Below are 15,223 nucleotides of genomic sequence, written 5' to 3'. Positions count from 1 at the left end.
GATTGCAAAACTGATTTATTATTCAACCACCAGCAGTTGACAACCAAAGGACAGATATTGGAAGTCCCAAGTAATCTAAATATGACAATATATTCAGTAAACCAAAATTGTGTGACTACAGACCTACAAGCAGCATAATCCCACATGGCCAACTTCACTGAAGAAAGAATGAAATGCAGAAGCTACATCCAAACAACTTGCACTCATCTTCCCACCCCCACTGTGTTCTTTTCTTCCACACTGTTTAGGCAGTGCCCCAAACAGGAGAAATGGGCTCTACTTGGCCAATAGAACCCATTGGGAAATACCATTCAGAATTTCACCTAGATTTCTCTGAAGGGTGGGGGAGGAATCCTCCAATTTATTTGTGTTAAATTCATTTTTCAATGGTAACATATTTTTGTCCTCAATATATAGTGGATCAACCTCAAACGAAACCATCTGACAAGCAGTTTGAACTGAGGTTGTGTTTCTTACCGGCAGGTGGGCTATGGAAGTCAGGATCTTCTCCAGCTCCATCAAGAGCAGATGAGTGCTCCTCTGGCCTATCATTAGTCATTGTTCGGCGAATACTCTGATACCTAAAGTTCCAAGACTGACATTATATATACCACACAATACATACAATAAAGAGTTCTCTTACAGTACACCTAAAAAGCTGTTCGTTTAATCAAAAGTTAAACCATAGCCACTTCAATGACTTCTTGCTCTTCCTCATCTTAAACTATTTCAAGCATCGCATTATAAGAAATTTATTAACTACAAACTTGTGTCCAGGCTTGTTTTTTTTTCTTTCTCCTTCATAGTATATTTTCTGTTCGTTCTAAATCTCAGGGCAGACACTGCCTTGTTATTGATTTTTGTTCTGAGTAAAATGCTGCAAAAACATTATGATTATACCTAAAAAATGATCTGGGAGTTTTGGTTTGTTTGTTTCCATACAATAATCCTTCTCATAATTTTAAGTATGCATTTTTCCAAACACAGTTATTTGGAAACAATAATGGAAAATAATATATCTAGCCACTCCTATAAGGAATATGGCTAATTATTATTATTATTATTATTGGATTTATAAACCGCCCTTCTCCCGAAGGACTCAGTAATAGTTATTACTGTTGACAGTCATTGTGAAAGTTGTACTTCTGAACCATGAGCAGTTATTTACCATACTTTCTAGACTTCTACTCTTATATGTGACTTATATATTGTTTCCTAATCTATACAGGTAGATTGTTCTTAAGATTGTTCATTCAGCAGCTGTTTGAAATTCAGGAAAAAATTCATCTTCATAGGTGTCAAACCATATTACAGTAATTATTATAATATTTTTTCAATATTATAATGTGTATTAAATTCTCCATCAGTCCCCCACTTTTGCACTCAACTGTGGCTGCACCATATCTTTAATACTTTTTTCCACACAATATGAAATTGTTTATTAGCTAATATTGATATTCGGTATGATGCAAGTTATGAAAAATAAGATAAATATTTCTACATTTGTTTAATTCAAGGGAATTGTGTAATTTGCAGGGATGAAGTTTTGCACTGCATTTCATTTGTATTGCAGATAAAACAAAAATTTGAAAATTTCTCACCGGCGATTCAGTTGCTCCATCTGCTGTATGGAGTTGGAACGTTGAAGAATTTGCTGGGCTGGTGGAGCTGTGGGCCTCTGCCACGTTGTGGTTCTGTTAACATGGTCCACATAGAATATTCTCCCATGACTGTCAATACGTGCTTCCCAATCTAAGATAAGAAGATATATCACAAACATAAGGATTTTAACAACTTAAAGCAATGTTTTCTATCGGACAGTGAAGATCCCACTTGATTTGTGTATCTATTCATTCAATTATTTTTAAGCATATACATCGACAGTTCTGCATATCATGGCCATAGATATGTGCCATACGTGTGACACAAATACTGAGTGGAGACAGAGCAACAAAATACAAAGTGAGAGGCTTCCTTTTCAGTACAATAGAATCTCTGGTTACGACCATAATTCGTTCCATAACTTTGGTCGCAATCTGATTTTGTCATGACCCAAATCTAATTTTGGAAATTTGGCACTTACCCAAAAAAAATAAAAAATGGCACGGAAGCAGAAATTGGCCGTGAAAATTTTTTTTTGTTAATTATTTGGTCGGAATCCGATTTGGTCGTGGTCAGAAGCATTCGTGACCAGAGGTTCTACCGTATTTTGGGTTCATAGGAGTCTTTAGTTATTTAATGTAGGTCTCTTGCACCTTAATACACAAGTTAGGATTGTTAATTGCAGAGGAGTTTTAAAATACATATCTTGTGTGTAGAATATCTTGGATGTAATCCCTGGCATCTCAACTTGAAAGGAACTGCCTGAAAGTTTGAAGACTACCTGTCTGCCAGAATGGGAAACTATGACTTAGGCAGGGATCTGGTTTATGCCAGGTATATCTCTCTATATAGGTGATCCTCAGTTAATAACAAAATTTACATCGCAAAGCAATGCACTCATAAAGTGTGTTGTCATGTGACTATGCTGCTTAGAAATGGCAGCTCTGGTAGTCCCCAGTTACAGTTGTTAAACAAGGGCCTCATATGGCTGTGACTTCCAACTGATTTTTCCATTGACTTTGCTTATGGAAGCCAGCAGAGAAAGTTGCAAATCGCAATCATGTCATTGCAGGATACTGTAATGGTTGAAAATCCAGGCTGGTTGCTAAGTGCCTGGATTGCAATCATATGTCTGCAGGCAGCACTGCACTGTCTGGAAATTCTAGGGCTGATCAAAACAACCATTCATTCAGCAGTGTCACAGATTCGTTGAATGAGTGGTCTTTGAATGAGGACCACCTATAATATAATTCCATTCCCAGTTCGAAGGACCTCACAGCTGCACCATCTCTAGGGGGAAACTAGAAAAATGGTGAAGCACACAATCTGTTTTTTTAAACAGGGACCCGATTACTGCTACTTCAAATTCTTCTGGGTGTGCTTTACTATGAAAAAACAAAAGTACTCCTTCATGTAAATCTGTATTCTCTATATTTTTAATTAAAATGGAAAAAGTTCCTCACTTGGTGGCAAAGCTTCATCCACTCTCTGATAACGACTAACATCCTGACGAACCGAGGGAAGAGATCTCAGAGGCTGAGGACCATCAGACTGAGACCCTAAAATCCAGAAGAAATATTGTGTAAACTTTACATCAAAACATATACAATATTTGTGCACAGGATTCTGAGCATCTTACAAAGGTGAAAATAACAGAGCAATAATTTTAAAGAACACAAAAGCAGGATATAGGAAGGAGGCAAAGAAAAATTAGTAAACTGATTCAAATTTAGAAATGGTGTCCTACAATGTCCTAGCTCAGCCCCTGAGGAAACAGCTTGATTTTTCAGCTCTTTTAATGGACAGGAGAGTGTAGACAAAGAAAATTAGAAAGAAGCAGTGGTCAGTAGAAAGAAGAATCCAAAATAAGTCAGAGAATGCACTGGTAACTTTTGTGATGATCTTTCTGTAATTAAGCAACCAAGAAGAGTTTTAATAATGCATCTCTGAATAGAAACAACTTACATCTTATGTCTTATTGTTTTTAATTGTGCATAATTAAATGATCCTTTGAGTAAATGAGAGAAGAAAATAATAATTGCCCCTCAGTATGACTATAGTGTTACATTGCCAAGAAAATAATTTATAATCTCAGTACAAGAACTCAAGGGAGAGGGGTGACAAGATTTTAATTTTAATTTATTTCAGAATAAGCTATGAAGAAATTATGGAATTTCTGACCAATTAAACTTGGTTCTGCCATGTCATAGAAGATGACTGGTCACAGAGAGGAAGTAGAAGTTCCTCCTAAGCCTGAGGTCTGGTGACTTCAAGATTGGCTGGCAATATAATTCTCAGAATTCCCAGCCAACTTGTTTGAAAAATCTGGAAATTGTAATACCAACCCTCCCTGAGGCACCAAGCAAGGGAAGGATGTCTAGCCCAATCCCTTGACCAATTTAGCTTGCCTGCCTACCTGCCTTCTTCAATGGAGAACAAAGGCCATTCAGTGTCTGAATGACTAGACAACACTAAACAATGTAAACAAAAATCCTTCATAATACTCTAAAATGACCTGCATCAAAACCATAATTTACCAAATCCTGCCTGGATTATTAGACTCATACACTTTTGTAAGTAGATTCTTACTTGCACAGAGATTACAAATGAACAGAATGGGGAAATATTGTTATTGCTATGCAAACCAGTGTTTTACATTTGGACTATATTTTTCAAAATTAAACTAGCTTGCCAAGGTAAATAGAATCAATCATGGAATGAAGATAGGTAAGTTATCAATCATCTTACTGGCTTCTTTACCTCCACTAGCTCCAGCCTCCTGTGAAGCAGCTCCTTCACATGATGCTGCTGCACCTCTCATATCTTCCTCTTGAGACTGGTTATGTATAGCTGCTGCCTGCAGGTTCTGTCTCCTCTGCCATATCTCTTCTGAGTCATCGCCATCTGGGAGCCCATCTTCAAACAACTGGCCTTCCTCTTGAGTGCTTGGTAAGTTCACGGCAGGTAAAGAGGCCTGAGTGCACACCGTGTCCCGAGTTTCTGGAAGAGGCTCATTGCTGGAAGCCTCTGCTGCACAAGCACCCTCTTCTTCCTCCTGAGAAGAAAAGGCTGGAGTCTCAGGAAAGCGATTGCTTTCAAGGGAAGAGCAGCAAGTGTCCACAGAGGAGAGTTGGGTAGCTGTTCCTTCATTGCAAGAGCCATCAGCCCCTTCCATGTCACTTTCTCCCTCTGGCCTGGTGCTTGATTCACTAACACTCTCCGTATGAGCAGCATCACTTTGCTCGGTCTCTGATGAAATCTGAGAAGGTTCTGATCCTTGGTCAATAGACTCAGCTTCCCTGATTTCCCTTTTGCTTCCAGAAACTGACTCAGAAGTACCAGTATCCGCACCAGAGATGGGTTGTTCTGCCTCCTGAGGTACAGAAACGGTATTGCTTGCTAAATCTTCTAGACAATTGTCCTGAGAATTCTGTGGAGTTTCAGTTTCATGTCCTGCTATCTCCAATTCAGCAGGCCCATTGGACATCTCCTGACAACAGGAAGATTGCAAAGGTATTTCTACATCGGACGCTGTCACAATTTCTTCAGGGACTTGGCTTTGTGTTATTTGGCTTGAGGAGCCATTTAAGAAAGCTGCTTCATCATTTCTAGTAGTACCATTTAGCATAATCAAACCACCACCATCATCTTCCAGTGATGACTGGAAACCCAAACTTTGATGGAATTCATGTTCCTCTTCATCAGAATCAATGTGAAGCATAGCATTAAGTCGTGTATCAGTAGGGAAGCTACTCCTCAATTTTGGAGATGCCCCAATAGTACGTTCATTACAAGCAGATGTCCCAGATCTAGGAAGATTATTTTGTTCTATTGCATCTAGGTAGTCATTCAAGGAGTCCTGGCGGCCCCTGGGAACCGAGGACCTTGACGTTGTAGAGGCTGAATCCTCTTGATCTGTTTCCGAAGTGGTACTAGTCCTAAAGGAATGCCTCAAGATGGCATGTCCAGATGATTCTTCAAGAATTGGACCATTTGAACAAAGTGGATGTGCATCATGATGCCCTGCAGGTACATCCTCATCATCAGAAGGGCTTCCTAAGTCCCCATTGACAGAGTTTACTCCAAGAAGGGTTCCTACAGTTTCTGGTGAAGCATCTACAATTAAAAAACAAAGACTGATTAGTGAAACTGATCCATCTGTTTTATTGTGAACCTTAACTCTCTAACTGACAACCTCAGTATAGCACTTTGTCAGAACAGAATACCTAGGATTTCTAAGCTCTCAGTCTTAAACGAAGACTTTAAAGAGAAAATAGCAAATAAGTTATACATGAAGTATATTGGGTGAAATATAACATCAGGTGAATAGATTTGTACTCCTATCTATGCTGATACTTATTCCTTTCTTTGCATCTACCACAAATCTTCAGACCATTCTCCAGAATTTGGTTCTATTTTTAACAGATTTTGAGGGGCCAAGTGGGGTTGTATGAGACAGAAGCAACACTGGAGACAGTTCTGTGTACAGAACTATACTGATGACTTTCATTCAAAAATTTTCCTAAATCTCCTTTTAGGAAATATTCTACAGTTATGCATCAAACACGATTTCAAGTGGAGCTCCATTCAATACATTCTGTTTCATCTCAAACTCCAATCCAAAATGAGACATGCCTCCTGTCAATTAATGTTGGAGAAACAAATAATAGTAGCTATGGAGATTCTCAGTCATACAGGTCATGGTTGTTCCAAAGTTGCTTTTTCAAGAGGAAATTGAAGTTTCTCTGGCTGAGAAGCAAAATATCTTCAAAGAAAAACCAGAAACTCCAGTTGCTTCTTGAAAAAAGCACCTTTAAAGACATATAATAGCAACTTCTCTTTTTTCAACAGAATTCGATTTACTTATAGAAAAATTGCAGGCTGCCAAACTTCAGAGTAATAGACAACGAAGTGATTAGAAAGCCCCTGAGAACTGCATGATGTCTGCTACAGTGGGGAGGCAGCAGTAGACATGGGAGAATGGTGAAGAGTATAGGAAGGATCATCACAGCTCCAGGTAATCTGGTAGCTATAATTGAATATGGAGAAAGTATTTATATTGGGCTACCGCATTAGTTGTATACATAACAATTATATAATTAGCTGCATGCAGTACCAGCATATCCACATAAACAAGGTTCCCTAAAAAACAACAGAGGCCACAAATAACAAATTATTTTAGTGTGATTAAGAAGCAAACTTGACCTACTTCCTTTTTTTCAATTCTAACATTTTAAGGAGAAGCAGGACCAATGAAATTGTTTTAAGATTTCTGGTTTGGTTTTGATCATTTTACAAGACTCAACTTTCTAAGCTACAAAATCAGTTTACGCATTAACCAAATACAATTTTGAATGCAGACAGCAATTTCTAGTAGGTAAATAATAATTGAGGAAGAAAGAAGAAATTAAAACAGAAGGTCTTGAATGTGCAACTTAGAATCACATAAAGAATAATCCTTTGCAAATAAAACCATAAATTTCCTGAGACAAAATTTAATTCTCAAATTCTGAGCACATTTTCTTCAGCAGCACCTACTAAACAACTCAAATATTACATATTAACTTGCTTTTTCATTAAAAAAAAAGGTTTTGTATCATGATATAAAAACCAGTTGAACAGCCTTTGAATGCACACAGATTAATTAAGACAGACCAAATTCTTACCATAAAACGCATGATATCTAACAGAATAATTTAAAAGAGAGAGAGACAGGAGGATAGTAAGTTTACATCTATGAGACATTAGACTCTTAATACTCTTTTTTATTAATTCATTGTAAATATCAGAAAATTTGGGAGTATTAATTCTAATGGAAAGCAAGGAAAGTACATAACTTATTAACAATAATTGCTAAGGAAATTAAGAATAATTAGATAACAAAATGATTTTAATTAGGTAGACCAATTAGCAAGTACAAAAGTCTCTTAAAATACCAACCAGACCAGTGAAATACTATAAATAACTTTCAGAACAGGAAATGAAAGATTATGAAACTAATTAAAAGAACTGAGATAAAATGACAACTCAAATAAGGAATACAGGGACTATAGAACGAAGAAGAGCAAGGATGTAACATACAGATGGCAGCATTAACATCACAGAGGACCCATCCATTTCCTTAAGCTCACAGTTTCAAACTTCTCCCAAATAACATGGCAAGATCCGAATCTCCCCAGCTAAGATGTAACTCTGAGTGAATCTCAGCAACTTTATCTAAAATGCTTAGATTCTTCATAGCAGCCATTCATCAGACTCAAGGTCCAAGTTGCTAGCTGGCATTCTACAGACCTCACTGCAGAAAAAATATGGGTTTTTTTCCCCCACCCATATCTCTATAATGTAGGCTCTTGTCTTTCTCCAGCAATGCTCTAGCATCTTTATTGTCACTTCATCCCTAAAAGCTTCTTAGAAAAGGCCATTGCCATATTCATTAAATTCCATGGTTAAAAATCTAAATTAATTAAAAGTTCATCCTAACACCCTGTGAATACTATTCAGTCATAAAACTCTAACAACAAACATATTTGTAGTTACTTCAAAATCTTACCTTCATGAAGAGAAGATGTAATCTCTACCTTGAACTGAAGACATCCACTCACGTGGTCTGCCGGTAGCCTTCTACCAAGGTTATAACTGAGAACCTGATCTCTGCAAAAGGGAATTGTGTATGAATATTTCTATTCTGGTTTCTGTAACTTTCAATATGTTTTAACTAGTCGAGGGAAATGGGGGTATTTCCCACATGTGTCACATACCTCCATTGCCCCACTTGCTGGATTTGGGAGGAAGGGAGCATACAAGAACACAAAGCTTATAGCGAAGAGAATAGTATCTGACTGGGCCAATAATTTTATTTTTCAGTGTTAAAATTCCTGTACAAACAAAAAAGATACACTGATCCAACTGAGGATAATGTCACCAAAGTAGACTAATATGCACGTCATTAGACATGCACATCATTAGAGATACTTGTGGTATTCTCAGAATTTGCAACTCAGTAACAAGCATCAGGATTTCATGCAATGATGGCTCCTCAAGAAAACAAAGATGATTTTCACCAAGTTCTTCTCAAATTCAAATAAAACTTCACCTGAAGAATTCCTAGCCTCCCTTATTCTTTCTAGCCTCCATTTTCATGCCATAGCAAACATACAAAATGCTTCTTATGAAGGAGGAGGAGGAGGAGGAAGAAAAGGGGGAGGAGGAGGTGGATCATATTGGATCCAGATCCATTATAGTCTCAGAGAAATCTGTTTTTCCACTATAGAAAACCCCATTAGGGCTGTGTTGCTGTGCTGTACAGGAGGTTTTAGTGCCTACCAATAAAGCATGGCAAGACAGGGAACGTGGTTATCTTAGCAGTAATTCAACATGTTCCTTCTTTTTTTATATACTCTATAAAAAAGTATAAACTTTTTTTTATATACTTTATAATTTTTTTAACTTATTATACTCTTACTGGGCCTCTGTGGCTCAGACTGCTAAGACAGTCTGTTATTAACACAGCTGCTTGCAATTACTGCAGGTTCTAGTCCCACCAGGCCCAAGGTTGACTCAGCCTTCCATCCTTTATAAGGTAGGTAAAATGAGGACCCAAATTGTTGGGGGCAATAAGTTGACTTTGTACATAAATATACAAATAGGATGAAGACTATTGCTAACATAGTGTAAGCTGCCCTGAGTCTTTGGAGAAGGGCAGGATATAAATGCAAATTAAAAAAAAAACTATACAAAGTAAGAGACAAGAACGGATCACTACAACTCTCTCACACACGCACTCTCCCTCATGTGTGTACACTTGTATCTGTATCTATATCTCTTCCTCTCTCCTTCCCTTAAGGAATTGTTGAGTCTTAGCAACTGCCTCGACTTGCCCCTGTGTTTTCCAATTGCCTCCTTCCTAGGGACTGAGAGTGTGACTACCCAAAGTCATCCAGCTGGCTTTGTGCCTAAGGCAGGCCTGGAACTCACAGTCCCCTGATTTCTAACCTGTATTTTAACCACCACACCAAACTGGCTCTCTTAGCAGTATAATGCTATGCTAAAAAAGTATAACATGCCCTTGAGTAGACCCAATAATTAGATGGGCACATCCATACAGTTCCCTTGGTGTCAATCATGGAAGTATCTTGCCTTCCTCTAGTTGTTATCCTGGTTTTTAGTTTCCTAATCCAGGTTGCACTTAACAATAATGTCAAATTCTACTATTAATTAATTTAAGCAAAGACAGGCTTGACCTGAGGCTGATACCTGTTGATCATACTGCACATGTATTTTGTAATATTTGATTGAATTAGTTACATAATTAGCAATAAAATCTTTGTTGAAAGATCAAGCACAAAATAAAGGAGAATGATAAGATATAAAAAGATAAGACCAATCAAAATAATTTGATATTTGAATCTAGCCCACACAATACATTCTTATGTGAAACAGGTTTAACCATTGAAAATTTCATGAAGCATTAATTCAAACATTCTAAGTTCTTATAATATAGAAAAGGAAAAATGCCTGCAACTACATGGAATGAATGAATGAATGAATGGAATGACCATACATTTTTAAAAATAACTTTAGAAGAATAGGCTGTATAATTAAACATTTCACCATCTTTTATAAACTTCCCCTTGCCTATGGCTATAATAAAGATATTTATCATTTCCTCATCTAAACATTACACATTTTATTTTAGATAGAGAATTTAACATGCATATTTTTCTTGTCCATATGACCAATAGTGCTACCGATATTTTATTTAAGTCAATTTTAGTGAAAAGCATAATAATGTATCTTTAACAAGATACATTTAACAATTCCTGATTCTGAATTTTTTTCACTTTTCCAACAAGGAATTCTCCCAAGGGATTTGAATTAAAGCTGCTTCTAAAGGTAACAACTCTATGATCATGTCTAAAAACTGTGGGAGACAGACTAAATCATTGCTACATTTTACTGGATGACTTAAGCTCTCAAATTCCATTAATACCTTGCCTTGTATAAATATTGATATCAGGGTAAATATTAGTTTATATATTATTATATAAATAATAATATTTCTGATCAGGTTCCTGATTTTTCCAGAAGATGGCTTGTACTGTACTGCAATGTGCTTTTCAATGTACACTTTGAACACAATGTGATTTGGGCAGCTTTTAGTGATATGTATACTCAATGTATATGTACAATATATTCAAAACATGCAGTATATTCAAAGTGAAACACCCAGTACCTCATGGAGCAATTTCATGTGACCACAAGATGGCAGTCAAAATCTATAAACCAGACCAAGCTCACTGATCGAGAAAGCATTTTATGGATATGTAAGAAACTCTTCCCATTACTATCTTTTTAAACATGAACCTACTTAGAACCTACAGTCAGGTTTTTTTAATGAGGATTTCAATATTAAAAATACTGTGCTGGAAGAAGTCACCAGCATCAGCTTGTAGACCATAATAATATTCTAGCAAACAATACTAAGTAAAAAGACCTCAGAGGTAAACACTCCAGATCTTAACATCTCGTGAATGATTAAATAATATCCCAAAATTTTCCTAATTAATAATTATACTGTAGTATTCAGTAGTGTGCAAATTTATTAAAAACATATCTATTTGACTAGCACAGCACAATTTTGAATTTTAGTTTAGAATACAATTGCTGAAGCAAAAAATATAACATGAAAAATATTTGAAATTTTAGAATCTTTACTTTTTAAGGCATCAGCATAATATTTTCCTGCTAAAGCTTTGACCCAAGTTTAATGAAGAATCCTGAATGTTTTAGAAAACCACAGCATCTAACTGGCTCAGTGGAACCCTCATTTTGTAGGCCAACATAGCTTAAGTAACCTGTTCTTTCTTTTCAAATCTGCAATGTATTTTTCTTACCTGCATCAACATCACTTGGGAAAAGCTGACAACTGTTTTCAAACTGAATTTGTCTTTCTCCATATATGCAACGTATTATATTGCTGAGAAAATCTGTGGAAAAGGAGCCATTTGTTTACAAGCTGGTTTGATTCTTAATAGTCATGCAAGAGCATGACAACACTGTGATGAAATAGAAACTTTGTAGAACTGAGGACAGGCAATGTGTACACATGCCCTAAAGTCCTCAGGAGGATCTTGAAGGAATCTCGCCAAGCCTTTGAGTGGTTGCAGCTGTTTCACAATTTCAGAGAGGAGATCCACAGTGGCATTTCACTTACTAAACAGCAAGGTGCTTGTTAAATCACGGATGCACATCCACATGTATGTGTACAAGGCAGTGTGTGCCTAATTAGATGCCTACTGACAACCTAGTGAAGTGTTCCACAAACTTCAGAATGTTCTCAGTCAGGTTCTTAATTTTCTAGTAGAAAGATACAGATCTGAACTGTGTGCTCATTGGACCCATTCCCTGGGAATTTTCTTATGGCTAAATAAAACGTGGTACAATATTACATAAATAACTGGTTAACATTCTTGTATAGTAAATCTACAGGATGCAATTCAGCAATTAATTAAGGCACATTAAATGTGTGCCCAAGTAAAACTGTGTGTGCCAAACGCGGTGAAGCAGCCATTCCACAAGTCTTATGGGAATTATATCAATCTTTCTAATGAATGCAGCTCATCCAAAAAGAAAAGCAGAAGCAGCACAAATGTAGAACAACAACAATTCTGAAAAAATCACAGGAGGATCCTAACCTAGAGAGGATCTTGGTGAGGTCCTTCCTATTTCAGTAGAACACTTAATAGGCAATCTATTGCTTTGTGATCCTTATGATCTGCATTGTTACTACTAATTAAAGTACTCTTAAGTATTACATTTTATGTTCTTTGTTACAAGCCCTCTTACTAATTAGTATGTCCCTTACCTAGAATTTTTATGTAGATATTCTATCTGACACTTTAGTTTTCAACATATGATCATTCCCAATCTGATTTACAATGAAACTACATTACATTAGATTTTCACCCTATGCAGCAACATATCTTCAAATAGATTCTTAATGTCTATTAAACATTTATATCAGCTATGTTTGATTAATGCCTTGCTCTTGTTTTAAGAAGCAAACTAACTTTAGAAATATATTGAACTATTGATTGGAAAAAATAATTTCAAACTCACAAAATATCTGTAGAGAGATTATAATCTTACTGAATTTAATCTCATCTTTTCAACAATAAAATAATTTAAAATATTTGAAACCAGACAATAATGTTGTCAATAAATTTGCACACTACAGTACGAACCTGTGTCTTACAATTCAGCACATTTTAATTAAAGAAAACTTGTTAAAATGGTAAATGAGGAACTTTGTTGAAAGAGTGAGACAGTATATAAGAATAAATTTAAGAATTGTAAATAAAATAAGTTGGCACCAAATATTTAAGTCTTTTAAAGGAAAACAATCTTCCCTTTCCTTCAGATAGGCTTAAAATGAACAAAGAAAACATATTCATTTACCCTATTGCATGTCTTTCCAATAGTCTCTGCACAGGTATAGTGAGCTTTCCAAGAAAACGCTTGATGATAGGACGACTTTTGGCAAATTTATCTTTGATTTCAATTTCCAAGACATCAGTCAAAAGTGCTACAAAAGAATATTTCTGCAAACATAAAATACATGTGCATCTATATAAAACAAGTAATGATGATAAGTATATCTATTATTTGTTCAGCAATATTTTAAAAGAATTATTCCTATACAAACATTATCAATTACCATAATCCAGATTTCACAAATATCCATTGGCAATTGTTTGAGACTGTTGTTGAAACAGGAAAAGTAGAAAACATTCAGCCACAAAGACTTCACATAAACGTGAATTTAGTGATGCCTTACAAGAATACATCTCCATTAGAACATTCTATGTTTTGTCACCAATCTTCCCTTAGTGATTGAAAGCTGTCAGATTCTGAGATTAAAAAGTGGTACCAATCTAAGATACTCTTACAGCCATGTTTCATGACTAGGATTAGGCACTCTTGTTGGAATGCAGTGTTTCATTTTCTCCAAACATAACATTTTTCATAAACAGTTTATGAAACAGTTCCAATTTTGTCTCATCAGTGCGCAAGACATTGTTCCAATAGCCTGCTGGATCATCCAGGCAGTCTCTTATAAATTCAGACAGGTGGCAACGTGTTTTCTGGAAAACAATGGTTTCTTGCTCAATATTCTCCTACAAATACCCCTCTTGTTCAACGTTTTGCATATGTTAGATTCTTGAACACTGGCATCAGATAATGTAAGAATGCCCTGTAGATCTTTTGCCATTATTCTGGAGTTCTTTGCAACCTCCCATATGATGCATCTTGCTTTTGCGATGATTTTTGCTTGATAGAGAGATTTGGGAAAAGTGACAATGATGCTACATTTTCTCTATTTGTAGATTATATCTCTATCTTGAATTTATGAAAGCCAAAGTCTTTGGCAATAGATTTATAGCACATTTCAACCTTAGAAACCACTTTTTCTGAGGTCTACAATGTCACAGAGAGCTAATTCTATGGGGGGGTCAACAACAGGTGTATATGTGTAGGGGAGATTAGTACAGAATAGTCTCTCAAACTCTCATCTGATTGTTTTCTGACTGAATGGAACATCTCATTTTAACCCCTTAGACCTTAAGAGGTTCACATATTTTCACCAAAAAAGATGAATTTCTTGCCTCAATATATTCAATAAAAACATTAGGACTTAATAAACTCTGATCATATTGAAAATGTACTGCAGGATTACAGACAGCTCTAAAGGGTTCAAAAACTTTCTCTTTTCACTTTATGTCCAGGTAAATATCATCTAATATTGCACTCTGCTTCTGTACCTAACATGAACCAATAGCTATAAGCAAGAACATGATAATTCTGGTGCCCATGTAATCGTACCATAGCTTTACGTTTTCTTCAAAACCATTTATTACCTCTCTATGCCAAATAGGATTAGTTGTATTACTGATGATATTGGACCGCCTTTCCTGCCCATGGTGTGCAAATGTAGGAAATGTTTTCTTTTTTCCAGGCTGAATGGACATCTTTAGATAAGGGTCAGGATTGAAGAACATTCCTTTTTTAAGTCCAATGGCCCGAATATCTTTGAAAGAAAGGGGGGAAAAGAACAGAGAATAATAATAATAATAATAATAATAATAATAATAATAATAATAATAATAATAATAATAATAATAATAATAATATACAAGAAATATAGGTAGTCCTCAACTTACGACCACAATTGAGCTCAAAATTTCTGTTGTTAAGTGAGACATTTGTTAAGTGAATTTTGCGCCCCATTTTATGACCTTTCTTGCCACAGTTGTTAAAGGAATCACTGTAGTTGTCAAATTAGTGTAACGGCTTCTCTGTTGATTTTGCTTCTCAGAAGGTCATAAAAGGGGATCGCATGAATCCAGGACACTGAAACTGTCATAAATATGAGTCAGTCGCCAAGTGTTTAAATTTTGATCATGTGATCATGGGGATGTTGTAACCATCATAAGTGTGAAATACGGTCATAAGTCACTTTTTCAGTACAGTTGTAACTTTGAACGGTGATAGGTCAAGGACCACCTGTACATCAAGCATGCTTACTAAAAAATATTTTTCCAATCTATCATTAAGTGTTCCA

The 15,223-nt window shown here is 36.0% G+C and overlaps 1 protein-coding gene across 2 annotated transcripts in view; it reads right to left on the bottom strand.

The window, feature by feature from the left end:
* Nucleotides 1-15,223, bottom strand: part of HECW2 (HECT, C2 and WW domain containing E3 ubiquitin protein ligase 2) — a 137,510-nt gene that overhangs the window by 69,751 nt on the left and 52,536 nt on the right. For both annotated transcript variants that reach the window (XR_009155726.1, XM_058188303.1), the window contains exons 5-11: nucleotides 14,520-14,689; nucleotides 13,060-13,202; nucleotides 8,153-8,253; nucleotides 4,363-5,718; nucleotides 3,066-3,161; nucleotides 1,602-1,752; nucleotides 478-581 (exon numbers count right to left, since the gene is read on the bottom strand). Coding sequence is in view for 1 of the 2 variants with exons in the window: in XM_058188303.1 (XP_058044286.1) it covers nucleotides 478-581; nucleotides 1,602-1,752; nucleotides 3,066-3,161; nucleotides 4,363-5,718; nucleotides 8,153-8,253; nucleotides 13,060-13,202; nucleotides 14,520-14,689 (2,121 nt within the window). In the remaining variant the exon portion in view is untranslated. The remainder of the gene's footprint in view (nucleotides 1-477; nucleotides 582-1,601; nucleotides 1,753-3,065; nucleotides 3,162-4,362; nucleotides 5,719-8,152; nucleotides 8,254-13,059; nucleotides 13,203-14,519; nucleotides 14,690-15,223) is intronic.

This window comes from Ahaetulla prasina, chromosome 1 (genome assembly GCF_028640845.1).
Source record: "Ahaetulla prasina isolate Xishuangbanna chromosome 1, ASM2864084v1, whole genome shotgun sequence".
Lineage (NCBI taxonomy): Eukaryota > Metazoa > Chordata > Lepidosauria > Squamata > Colubridae > Ahaetulla > Ahaetulla prasina.
This window is presented reverse-complemented; position numbering and strand designations above follow the sequence as displayed.